This window comes from Larimichthys crocea, chromosome XXII, assembly GCF_000972845.2.
Source record: "Larimichthys crocea isolate SSNF chromosome XXII, L_crocea_2.0, whole genome shotgun sequence".
In the NCBI taxonomy this organism is placed as follows: Eukaryota; Metazoa; Chordata; class Actinopteri; family Sciaenidae; genus Larimichthys; species Larimichthys crocea.
This window is the reverse complement of record NC_040032.1, coordinates 5,524,453-5,537,737: the sequence shown is the minus strand read 5'-3', so window position 1 is coordinate 5,537,737 and position 13,285 is coordinate 5,524,453. Positions and strand designations below refer to the sequence as shown.

General features: G+C 39.7%; 1 protein-coding gene across 1 annotated transcript in view; it reads right to left on the bottom strand.

Annotated features, from left to right (window-relative positions):
• Nucleotides 1-13,285, bottom strand: part of jade2 (jade family PHD finger 2) — a 185,072-nt gene that overhangs the window by 31,789 nt on the left and 139,998 nt on the right. The window contains exon 11 of the mRNA XM_010737760.3: nt 8,064-8,181. Within this exon, the coding sequence (XP_010736062.2) occupies nt 8,064-8,181 (118 nt within the window). The remainder of the gene's footprint in view (nt 1-8,063; nt 8,182-13,285) is intronic.

Below are 13,285 nucleotides of genomic sequence, written 5' to 3'. Positions count from 1 at the left end.
GTTCAGGTGTTTTCAATCTCATTTTCTCTGCCTACACTTTTCCTTTCCAACATTCGTTCAAACATCAGAGTGAACCCGAGTGATGAAAATAGGGCTGCAACGATTTATATTGATAGTACGAGGAAAATTACTGTACTTCCAACACTACGGATGTATAAAATCATGTATAGTTTTTTTTTTCAAAAGTCTGTTTGTTTTTACCGTTTTAGTAAAATAAAGGAAAGAAATTGAGAACATCTCTAGGGCAGGTGGATGAGGGGATGACATACAGTACTATTCTGATTTTTTCAAAAAAGGTTAAGTCTGGAGCAACTGGACGGTTGTAGATCTGACGAATAAGCTTCTTGGCCTTTGACTGACTGCTGAGGAGATCCCAGTACATATGATATATATATATATATTAGGGCTGTCAATCGATTAAAAAAAATTAACTAATTAATCGCAAAAAATTCTGTTATTATCGCGATAATTATATTAATATATATATATATATATATATATATATATATATTATATATATATATATATATATATATTTATATTATATATATATATTATATACAACCACATATAATATATACACACACACACACACACACACATACACATATGAAACGTCTTCAAGGATCTACAACCAAGTCCAGTTTCCCCCAGACTAAACCTTTTTTGAAGAGAGATGACCTGGATGACTGAGAACCTTCACAGACATGCCATTCCGATGAGTGTTACATTTATAAACTGTGCAGTGCTCGTATTCCATTTCATTTGTTGCTGTTGGTTGAAAACCCAACTCTTGACTCAGTGCTACTTCGTTGACTGCAAGTGACAGAAACACTCGGTGAAGCTGAGCTTTTACGGTTACAAAACCATGATGGTTTGAACTGCAGTTTAATGGCTGCATCCCTAGATGAAGCACGCTAGAATACCAATGTTTCCATCGACAAACACAGTCCATCAATGTTTCTATTAGCCGATTGCCTACATTTGCACAGTCAAAGTTGAACTTACATCAGTTCTGAACTGTGAGTCTGCTGGAGATCACATAGAAATGGAAAACAATTTGTTCCTTGTGCTAAGCTTCAGTAGAAGTGAGTGGATGGATGTGAGCATAATAAGACTGCACTCTAATGGTTAAACTAAACCCTGACGTGCAATCGGTGTGAAGATGGCAAGAGTACTGTATGACTGCATTAAACTTTTTTTTTATTAGGAGGTTTTGTAAAAGAGTGCAGGTACCTGACATTTCTCCCCCTTTTCCAATTTATTTTATGGCTGTTGCTGAAATTGCGGAGGCCATTAACGCCAGGGGATCTTTGAGGGAGCTCCCAGAGGGAACGCTTCCTCACACAGCTCTTAAATTGTAATTTCTTTCTCTTTTTTTTTTGTTTTGACAGGAGGGACTATCTTATCCTCTGATCTCCCAGGGACCATTTTTCAACATTTTCTCAATTTTTTTTTTGTCTAATCTGATCTTGTTCTTTTATATGTTCTACAGCTCGGAAAACTAGTCTTTGGGTTTTCAAGGACGCCTGCAGGCTGTGCTTGAGCGTGTGGAAGCTTTCCGCCTGCAGTTTGTAATCTCAGCACAAATCCAACTATCAGCAGTGGAAACCTTTTTAAACACTTTTTTTTGTCAGATCTGTGCTTTTTTCCCCCCTCTTTTGTCTTTTCATTCTGCTGTTGCATTTCTCTCCATTTCTGCAATATTATCCTTCCCTCCGAAGCCCCTTCCTTCTCTTGTTTAGAAGGTGCAACAGCACCAGGGGATTCGTCTTTTTGAAGTGCGTGATTAATTTCCCCTCTTTCTAGGTGCACTGAACTGCAGTGAGTGTATGTATGTGTGTGTGTGTGTGTAGCCACTGTGTCCCATTTCTTACCTGAGCTCATTAGTGCAATGTGAGAACGTTTTTTACTGTCTTTTCCTCCCTCTCTCCACCCTTTCTTCTGTCCTTCCACACTCCCCTCCTCTCTTTCTCTCTCATCGCCGCTACTCCTGTTTCTCTCTCTTCTTCTACTCTTTCTTTCATCCTATTACCTTCTTGTCCCTTCTCATCCTCCTCTTCCTCCGTCCTTATTTTCTCTGTCTTTCTCTCACACACACACACATGCCGAGAGCAGATCAGAGAGGCCAATACTAACCACTGTCAGCTTGTCACAGTTCAGTTTGAGCCAGAATGTAAATGCAGTGCACTTCCTGCATAACAATAATACTCTGCGTGTGTGTGTGTGTGTGTGTGTGTGTGTGTGTGTGCAGTTTCAAGAAAAAATCCTAACTACAGTGCAGAATATAACTAACCCTGTATTTTTTATGTGCATCAATATGTATCCAGAAAACATCACCTGCAGAATACTGTGCTGCAAACAGCTACAAGCTGATACATGTATAAATAAGATTGTAGTGACTGTCAGCTCTGCATTAAAAACAAGCTGGGACCAAATTAACTGACAACAAAACCTGCTTTCACCATCAGGTTTCAGCTGATAGCAATAAGGGGAAAATCCTGTTATCTGTTCTGGAGAGAAGGTTTATCTGTGTACAGAAATGACTCAGTGTCTTCTTTTAAATGAGTCAGCTTTTTACTAATAAAAGAACTTTAGTCTTATCTGGCATCAAAATGTGACTGTCACCAGACATTAAAAACTTTGTGCATGACATCTGATGTCTGATGTCTCTAATGTCAAGCCAAAATATGTTATGAAAATATGACCTCATGCATGCACACTTTTTTTTTTAATGACAGCAGAGGCTCTAGGGATGTACAGTAAATGTAGTTCTGGCTGCCACTTTTATCCAGACTGAAGTATCTCAACGAATTTGATGGATTGCCATGAAATTTTATCCAGATATTCATGGTTCCCAGAAAATGTATCCTAATGACTTTCCCTGACTTTCCCAGTAGCACAGAGAACAACTGTGGGAATGGATTATAACAGCTTTGGTGATCCCTCAAGTTTTCATCTAGTGCCGTCATCAGGTTCAAACTAAAACTAAACATATTTCTACCAGCCTCGACTGTACGTATGGATTTTGTTTTAATTAGCCAACAACAGCATAACACCATAAACTGCGATGGTAAAGAGGCAAAAAATTATACTAGCTAAAGATCTGCAGGCCAGCACAGCTGTACTTAAGTCCAGCCTCAAAGAGCCGCTAGCATGCCTGTAAACTCTCCAGCCTTGTTATATTGTATTTTTTTTCGGCTACAGGAACAACCTTATTGCTCCTCAGAGATCAAGTTACATTATATTATTATTATTTTAAAAAAAAAAAAAAAAATTTTAAAGATATTTTTTTGGCCTTTGCTTTATTGACAGACACAGCTGAAGACTGACAGGAAATGTGGGGAGAGAGATGGGGAATGACATGCGGAAAAGGGCCACACAGGTCGGGATTCGAACCTGGGCCTCTGCAGCGACTGAGCTAAACGCCGCCCCACATTATATTATTTTTTATTTAATCTTACAAAGACTCAAGTTAAGCTCACAGAAATCGGTAGAGAAAATCTTGGGACAACCGGATCTTGAAATTAGCCATCTTCACTTGAATAAAGGTGGTGCTGGTATGTCTTTGTCCTTCTGACAGAGCTACAGATCAGCAAACTACTCAAACAGATCAGTTTGGAAGGCAGCAGCAGTTAATAAGTTATATTAAGGTATGAAAACTTGTTCCTAACTCTCTCTAATTCTAATTATTTGCACATTCTCTCTTGTAGAGGTTTTTACTTATGTTATCATATAGGTATTGCTTGCTACAGAACGATACCGTATCATCATATCTTCCTTTTATTTTCAGCATAATGCCTCCCTGTCTGCATGCAGGACTACAGGGATATTGCCCGCCTGCACGCCCGCCCGCCTTGTAACATGCTAGCATTCACAAAGCATGACGAGAGCAGCCCTCAACATGACAGACAGGCAGATAAACATGACAGACAGACCGTGGAACATGACAGATTAAGTAACTGTGAGAGACAGACAGACGGACAGAGGTTTGTGCTACTGTTTCAGCTGGGTTAGAGGAGAGATGTATGTGTTTTCCACATAGAAACAAGCCCGCAGGGAAATGAGGGGAGGAGAGCATAGCAGTGCCGGTGCATGGTAAGCTCAGTGTATCTGAAGGTTTCTAAAAGTCTGATTTTAGTGTTATAAAACCTTTCTGTGTTGCCTAGAACTGGACGTCAGACTGACAGCCAAAAAGATTAAACACTGGCCAAAACAACCTTTTTTTAAGAATGAGAATATATTTTTTATCACTAAATCTGCAGTGTCAGCACATTCATCATAGTGACACATGATATCCAGCTTATTGTATTACTCCTGTTCTGCATTTATATAAGACCAAATATGCATTTTTGTTTTTTTTATCAAAGTCAACATACCAGTGACTGTCTTGACCAATCTAACCATTTCAACACAATGTATTGGTAGTACTGTCTGAAAAAGGTAACTTTTGGCTATGTTGTCACTCACTTTAACATCACTTCAGTGTCAAAACATCAGTTTATGTGGCCAGAAGGACAAAAGGAGAACAAACTGAGACAAGTGATGGACTGACTGAAACTCGGTGTTGGATGAGAAAATGAAAATAAGGTAGAGGAGAGAGAAAAACAGGGTAATCATAACCCTTGGAGGACACAGCAAATGAGAGAAAAAGAAAGAAACAGATGGAGGAGAAAATAGATTAAAGACGAGGATGAAGAGAAACGGAGAGTGGAAAATAAGACAGAAAGATAAAAGAGGCAGAGAAAAGAGGTAGATACAAGGTGAGGGACACGACAAATCATTACAGCCGACAACCTCATCCTTCACTCCCTGGTGCTCTCTCTCTCTTTCACACACGCACACGCACACGCACACACACACACACACACACACACACACACACACACACACACACCAACTATCCCCTCTAATCTAGAGTGTGAATAGATATGGCTGTTTAGTGCCAGCAGCACAGCTCCTGGTACCTGATGGCAGCAATCTGCTGAGTCAGGACCACAGCACTGCATGTGTGTGTGTGTGTGTGCGTGTGTATGCCTTTGGGAGTGTGAGTGTGTTAGTGAGAGACACAGAGGGAGTTAGAGAGTGAAAGTGTTTGTAAGATTTAGTGGAGTGCATAGATGTGTGTCAAGCCTTCCTCGGGAATGATGAGCACTGCAAATTGAGGACTTCAACCACGCACACACACACACACACATGCACACAGACTCTACAACACAGCCACAGGAGCAGGCTGACAAGAGTTCACCATCATTACCATGCCAGCAAGACGTCAATGGTATTACCATGACAACAAGCTTTCATTGTCATCGCCATGACAGCTGCAGGTCATAACTACGAGAACTGACAGGGTTTTTTAACATTATCCCAGACAAATACAGGTCACTATCCGTTTATAACTATAGTCATCACCATAACAACAACAGCTTGGAAGTCTGGCAGCTAAAGTGAAACTGAAAATCTGGGTGGTGGTGTTTGACTTGAACCTCCTCCAAGATTCTTTCTATCTACTAATGACTAAGAGGGAGTTATTTCTTGTTCTTTTTTAGAGATCTGAGCTTACTCAGGATATCTTTTTGTTATCTGGCTTTGCTAATTCTAACAACCACAATCTCGCCAAGCGTTTCCACTGCAGTGATTTACTCACTAAGTCAACCCAGGGTTTCCTAGTCCAGCTATGATTGTGCTCACGTGAAAGATTAGGTGTTCGCGGCATACGATAAATTGCAAACATGGACAGGTTGCTGCGGAGCAAACTATAATATTAGAGAAATATGAAAAGTGATACAGGCGTGAAACAACACAGCTGCAGGTGTCAAATGCAGGAAAGATGGCTAGCCAAAGACAATCCCTGACTGTGTGAATGTAAAAAATTACCATACTTTTATTTATATATATACACACTATCACTACGCCATTAAATGTCGCCTAGATGTATTCTAATGCCATGTGACAATTTTACCTTCTACTACTTTCAAGAACTTCTTGTCACTTCAAAACTGAATTGAATTAACTTCACATAGCAATAAAACTGAAAGAGTTGAAAGACTGCACCTCTTCCAAAGGTTCAGTTGCTAACATCGGCTGAAACTCATCCACATACCTGAACCCAAATAGTTCATGACCAGTGTCTATATTAAGCTGTAAGAAACACATTCAACCCAAAGGCATAAACAAATTCACATTTAACTGCAACGGCTGCAACAGGCGGTGACTTATATGAAGTACCTATATGAAAGTATGTCTACTCACCGCCTTGAATTATGTTTTTATATTTATTTTTTATTTGTTCCCAAGCACAAGGCTTTAATACCTTTAGTTAGTCTGTCGTAAGACGATGAGTCAGTCACTGTGACTAGATTCTACATCTGTCATTTAAAGGGCTTTAAGAGACTGTGGGATCTTCTCATGTATTATTCAAACATCCACAGAATCTTTTATTAATGATGTATTTTTCTAAGAGAATTGATTGGCCACTAGGCAGTGCTTTTATAGCATTGATCTTTTGTCTCAAACATAACTCAAACTTTTTTTTTTCCCCAACCACTTTCCAGTCACAGTACACTTTAAAAACATGCATGACTTTTTGCATATTCTCAACCCAGTCTACGATCTAAACTCTACGCTCTAGAATTGCTGTGCATCCTGGTAATATGACTGTCTGGGCAGTCATGTGTGATGTCTTAGACTTTGGTAGATAGCTAACCTCCAGTACTTTCTATATAGCTGTATTTATGTAATGCATAGTGACGAAATCATTCGCTGACCCGGCCGTTGTGACATGAAGAAGGGGCATGTGAGACAAATTTTAGGTAGCAAATGATCTGCATTCTCATGTTAAGTAGTGGCTTAATTTGAAAGCATATGAGGAAGTACTGCAGACATCCTCTGATCCTGGGAGATCCTATAGTCTATATACACTGCATGGTGCTGCTCGTCTATATCAACTTTACCTGATGAAGGTCTAAAGACTCCAACATCATGAATCACTACAAGTGATGGATTTTTTGCTTTCTTGCTCTTCTAGACTTGGCTATTACAATTCCCTGTCCTCCTGTCTCAGCCACAGCTCCGTTCATCGATTTCAGCTGCTAGGCTAATAAAACATGTTAAAAAATAAAAGAAACATGACAACATCACACCAGCTTTTGATGCTCCACATGGGCTCCCAGACGGTTTTAAGAATTGATTTTATGATTTTACTGCTAACTTTTAAGGCTCTTAACAGTCTGGCCTCTGGTTACATTGTTAAAACACTGACCCCATGTTCCCATGTCTACCAGAGCCTGGTGCCATATGCCTAGATGCAATTTTACTAGGCGTAATTAAATCCAAATTGGTGTCAAAAGGTGAAGTGTCCCCAGCTCTGGAGTTGCTCAAACAAGGGACATTAATCCATGCAGTAACTCCTTGTTTTAACTCATTGACTTTCTTGCCTCTGTTTAGTCTATGCTTTGTATAGTTATAGTAATTTCAATGAATCTATAGATCTATTATTTGGAAAACACTTAGAATACAGTTATAAAGATGATACGTATGTAATTCTTCTTCTTATTGTTGTTGTTTACTAGCTTCTTTATGAAAAGCGTTGATGCTTCCAGTTGAAACAATACTGATGCAAACAATCCACCGTCAAATTTAAATAAAATTCTCATTTTGAGCTGATATCTAGCAAACACAGCAGCATCAACTCAAGTTGCCAGCTTCATCTTTCCAGCTGCATGAAATGCATCAAGTCATCTTTGTAGAGTGGTTAGGAAATCGAGCTCCATTTATGTCGATGGTGTGCATCGCAATATCTGGCTTAACTGTTATTGCAGTGTTCTTTGCTGTGCAAGTGTCAAGTGTGGCCTGCTGTGCAATAGTGATGACAGGCCATTTCCAAAACTGTCCACCCACTACATTCAGTCAGCAAAGGTTTGGATGTAACTGTTATGCACTTGAGCTTTCTAAATTGTACTGTTTTTTTTTTTTGGGTGGACAGAGTTTGTGTTGGCGGCCTTGGCTAGAGTGCGAGAGTGGGTGAAAGGTAACAGGTTTTTCTACTGGTGTGTTTTTCTTACCGCCAGCAATGTCCTCTTCCAGTAGTTGTATCTGTAGGTGGAAGATTTTCTCCTGGAGGTCACATAGGGTGTGTTTCATTTTCTCCCTTCGTGTCACCATGTAGCACAGGTTACGCACCTGAAACATGAGACATCAGTGTTACAAACAACAGGACAGATGTCTTATTTCAGCATGATTTAGTGCAGGGATGAACATAAACCGGACAGCGAGGATAATGGACACATAAACATAATGTCCAACAGACATGTGGATACAGATATGGATATGTTCAGTTGTGTTGCTATGTCACAAACATCATAACTACACGGCAACATAAAAATATATTAGATGTACAAGTGGCCAAAACAAGATGAGAGTTTTGGAAAATAATATGGTTTAACAACCTCTATGAGACATTGATCTTTTAGGTTCAAACATAGGAGCGCCTGGGGGCATGTTCCTCCATTGATATTTTTTCCCCATTCACAGCAGCATTAAGCACTGTTTTACAAGCCAATGGAGGTAATAGAATACCTAAAAATGTGTACATCATTTAGGAAATCATTTAGGAAAAACATTATAGTTGCCCAGGAGAAAAATCCTATTTTCTTCATCATCATGAAACTGTAACACAACAAATGTTGAGGACGACTCATTTTTACTCCTACCACCTTAAAAGGCAAAAAATGTCTGATGTTACCATTTAAAGTAGCATAAGATAAGTAGAGTAGGGATTTGACATAAACATACAAATCTCAAAACCAAAATCTAATGTAACCTAAAAAATATTAATGTTTAGTTGACAAATTGTGTTTTTTAAACAAAATCTTACACAGAGGTTTTATGTGCATCCCGTAATGAGACAATAAGAGGCAAGAATCATGAGGCGGCTTCCTGTTCCCTGCCAGTAAACTGGATCCCAGACTCTTCTTCCACTCAGACCCAAACTCCAGCTGAGCCCTCCTGCTCCTCCATAATGCCAAATTACTATCATATGGCCCAATAAGTAGTATATGAGTGTGTGTATGTAAGTGGAAGAAGAGCTGGGAGATAAACATGTGAGTGTACATGTTTATGTTAAGTGCATACGGATGCTCAAAAGAAAAGCCGTGGTTGTAAATGTGTGTGTTGCCATTTTAAATTGGGCAGAGAAGAAGAAGCAAGAAGGAGACGGATACAAGAAAGCAGGTAAAGAGGCCGAGAATGTGACTAATAGGAGGACAGAAATAGATAAACAGAGAGAGACAGGTAGGGAGAGAGAGACGGGTGCAAAAGGCTGAGTAAACAAGATTCAGAGATATAGAAATAGAGAGCTGAAGCGCGGTCCCCTGGCAGCTGTAGTTGTTAAACGCTAACAGAATAATTTTATCTACAGATAAGACAGCAATTAGAGAGAGTAGATGTCCATGTCTTAGAATATGGACAGAAAACTCCAGGTTTCTGCTGTTCCACTTGCTTTTGTATATCTGAAGGGAAAAGGAGCCCAATACTAGTAAAAGAGGACGTCATGATGAATTAACTCCACCTCCATGGCTTCAATCCCACTTTTATCTGACTGAATCTGTAAAATTATCAGTTCACCCATTTTTTCAAGATAGTTTGGCTGAAGAAGGTAGGACTGGCCTGTCAATCTGGAAATGTTGATTGTGCCCAGTATAATTTGCATAACAGTGTTTTCATCAGGGTATATCTACAGACGCCGTGGGTCCTCTTCCATGGAGTCCACAAGTGATGAACTGCCATGTTTCTACAGTAGCCCAGAATAGGCACACGAAACACTGGCTCTAGATGGCGCCTTTTGTGTTTTGTTTTTTTTAGTTTCATGGCCACCATAGTTTCTCAAGGAGAGGATTGGGAAAGGCTTCGCTATACTGTATGCCACTAAATTCTACAGCCAATACAGCCATGTTGGAAGAATTATGTGTTTATACGGTAACTATTCCGAATGACTACACTCAAAGCTAACTCTACTAGAGAGGCAAGATACAATAATTGTTTAAATACAGAGAAACCAGCATACACTTTAGGACAATATTTCTTGGAAGGCATTCATAAAGATGCAGTCTGTTGTATACATGAAAAGTGATAAATAGTTGTGTAAAGAATGAAAAAAAAAAAAGGTTTGAGAGAAAGGTTCATACCCTGCATACTTTTCTAACTTCCCCAAATCATGGCATTAAGTGGGTGTAACTGGCAGACTCTCAGTTTTGGAAAGTTACAAAAACCGTAAATCAATTCTGTTGTTTTTCAGGTTGTGAAAATTTCCAGTTTGTGTACAGCTGTGAATATACTGCACATAATATCCCAAATGACAACAAAGTGACGAGAGAGAGAGGGAGAGAGGTAGGAAGAGAAACTAATTGGGTCCAAGCCAGAGCACTTGAATCCCAAACTAACAAGCCAGAAACTGGATCTCTGCCAACTGGATTTCTCTTACAACGGTAAATCAGTAATCATGTGTCTCAAACCTCATCTGTGTGTGTGTGTGTGTGTGGCAGTATCACGCATCTGTGAGGCTGCAGATCTGCCATGGTGCTAATGGGACAGCGTGCAGACTGTGTGTGTGTGTGTGTGTGTGTGTGTGTGTGCAGAGTGTAGGAGGGCACAGATTCAGGTATTTAAGAGGCAGAACATACAAGGGAATACAAATATAAACATATATCAGAAAGATATTAAACTGGAAGTGTGCATGCGTGTGAGTGTGTGTGCGAGACAAGAAAGCGAACAAGGGTTGTATTAGTTTGCATGAGTGTTGACTACTTTATGGCTGATAAAGAAATACAATTGATTTATTTGTTTATTTAACAAATGTGTGTGTGTGTGTGTGTGTGTGTACTGCCGGTCCAGCAGGCTGACTCTTTATCTGTTGGTCTTGATGGATTCGTCAGCCTGGCCTATCTGACCCATTCCATCCCTGTTAGAGCGCTACAGATAAAAATAGCTGCTCAACTGGGACACAATGTGCAGAGCCTGGCTTTGATTAGGACACTCTGTGTGTGTGTGTGTGTGTACCGTTTTCAAAAACAACTACCTCTGCTTGGACACATGACAGGGGGAGTGGAGGGCAGGATGGGAGGTAAAGGGGAGGAAGAGCGATGTAAAAGGAGAGGAGTTTGGAGTAAAATAAAACTGTTGAACCAGTCTGCCATAGTTTACTTTCTCCATTCTCAAGCCATGACCCCCTGTATATATTTCAACAAATGTATAAGCAAGTGAATGAACGTCTAAGCCTCTCCTTCCAAGCATGTAAGAAAAACTCTGGCTGCCAAATCCACATTGAAAGCAAAAGGTCATATCTAGATCAGTGTTTGGTTTGTCTGTTCTGGGCTACTGTACAAAAATGGTGGGTCAACATGGCAGACCCCATTGAAAAGGACGCGCTCTCACTGTCGATATAAACGAAACACGGTTCTTATTTTCAGGTGATTAAACATCAATGGACTGTATTACATTCCTACCAATGATCTTACACACTGGCCCTTTAACTAATAATTTAACATTAACACTGTCTTCAAACCAAATCCGTGTTACAAGGCAGCAGAGTTTTAAGATGAAGATTTGAATTTCTTGCTTCTTTGACACAAACCTCGGACGTTTTCCCACTCCATCTCCTCTGCCCATGACCAACTCTTTCCTTTGTCATTATTCTCCACATTTTAATCTTCCATCCTCCGATCTGTACTGAAACGTATCTTCCCAACAATTTATCTGCACTTCTGTCAGGCTTTTTATTCCTCTTTCGCTCCATCTGTCTTTGTCCCGTCTCTGTCTGAGTCCATTCATCCTGAGCGGCTATCCATCTCTGAATCAGCAAACACAGCACTTCTCCATTTTCTCTGCCCCAGTTACATATATTAACCCACAGACACAAATCTGAGAACATGTGTTGGGGGGGGGGGTCGATAGCTGTCTTCACTGGGGAGACACAAGTGAGAGTAGATTACTCAGAGCAAAGGTGGTACACTTCTGGCGAATAAGTCTGCAAAGAGCACTAAACAAGTGGAAACCTCAAGTCGCACACACCTCTGCGACGGAGCCAACAAAACCAAAGCGAAACAGCACTTTTACGTCATGATAAGGGAGTGGATGAGATTTCATTGTTTTTATTCTGATAAAGAGAGATGTTATTATGCCTAAAGTATCAATATTTTTACAAGTCTAATCAGGAGAGACTTATTTGCCTCTGGATATCTTCACCAGCCTGAAGTACAATGACAACATGGCCTTTTTTATGCTGAGAGGATTTCATGTGAAAGCGGAGATGGGTTGTGAATATAATGTTTGTGCACTGGACATGTCAGGAAATGACCATGTAGACAATTTCCCTGATGAAATCAGCCATGTTGGTGTCAGTGACAAATGTTCACATGCATTGTGGTCAATGGACATTCATTTGGCCAGTGTAAATCAGAATCGACAGGTAATATGCTGTGTGGCAGGCGAGCTAAAGAGGTGATTTAAAACACTTGTTGAGACCAGAGAGAAGTAACAAATGAATTCAAAAATGAATCCATCAATGTAATGTACATTTAAAACACAACAGCAACTAACAAATAAAATGAATGCTTGAAACCAGGAAACAGATTGAAGATGCATTCCTCTTTTTCTTCCTCTAACCATCCATCTACTACTCCTCTTACCGGTTCATCCATCTTTCCTTCTCCCTTAATCCCTTGACGACAGAGCCCACCTTTCTATCTCATCCATCCATGACACGACAGGCTGGAGATAATCGGCATTATAAGTGTATTAACTGTGCTGAGCAAGGCCAATGCCTGTCATACCACACTGTCCATCTCTCGATCTCTTTCTAACCTTCACACAATAAGGCTCTCTCTGCGCTCATCATGTCTCTCTGGCACTATTACTAAATGACTGGCAGGAGCAGCTGCCAAACAAAAGCCATAGAATTATTTTCATTGATAACATTACAAAAACCTATATTTCATATATTTTTATTTTCATATATTTCTTTACACCTAAAACAACAGTTTGGTTGTAAATTTACAGATAATGTCTGTCATTTTACACAGATTTGTATACAATTTTAAAAAACAGAAAACAACTGTAATAATTAATGTTATCTTCCGTAATTAGGTTCCAGAGTTTAAATGTGAAGTTGCACATTCATGTTACCCAATTATATTTGTCTTAACATTTATTAGAAAAAAGTTAAATTGCTAGTGTAGACATAAACATTAATATAACAAGTCACGTATTTAATTACTGATCAATGCTGCTA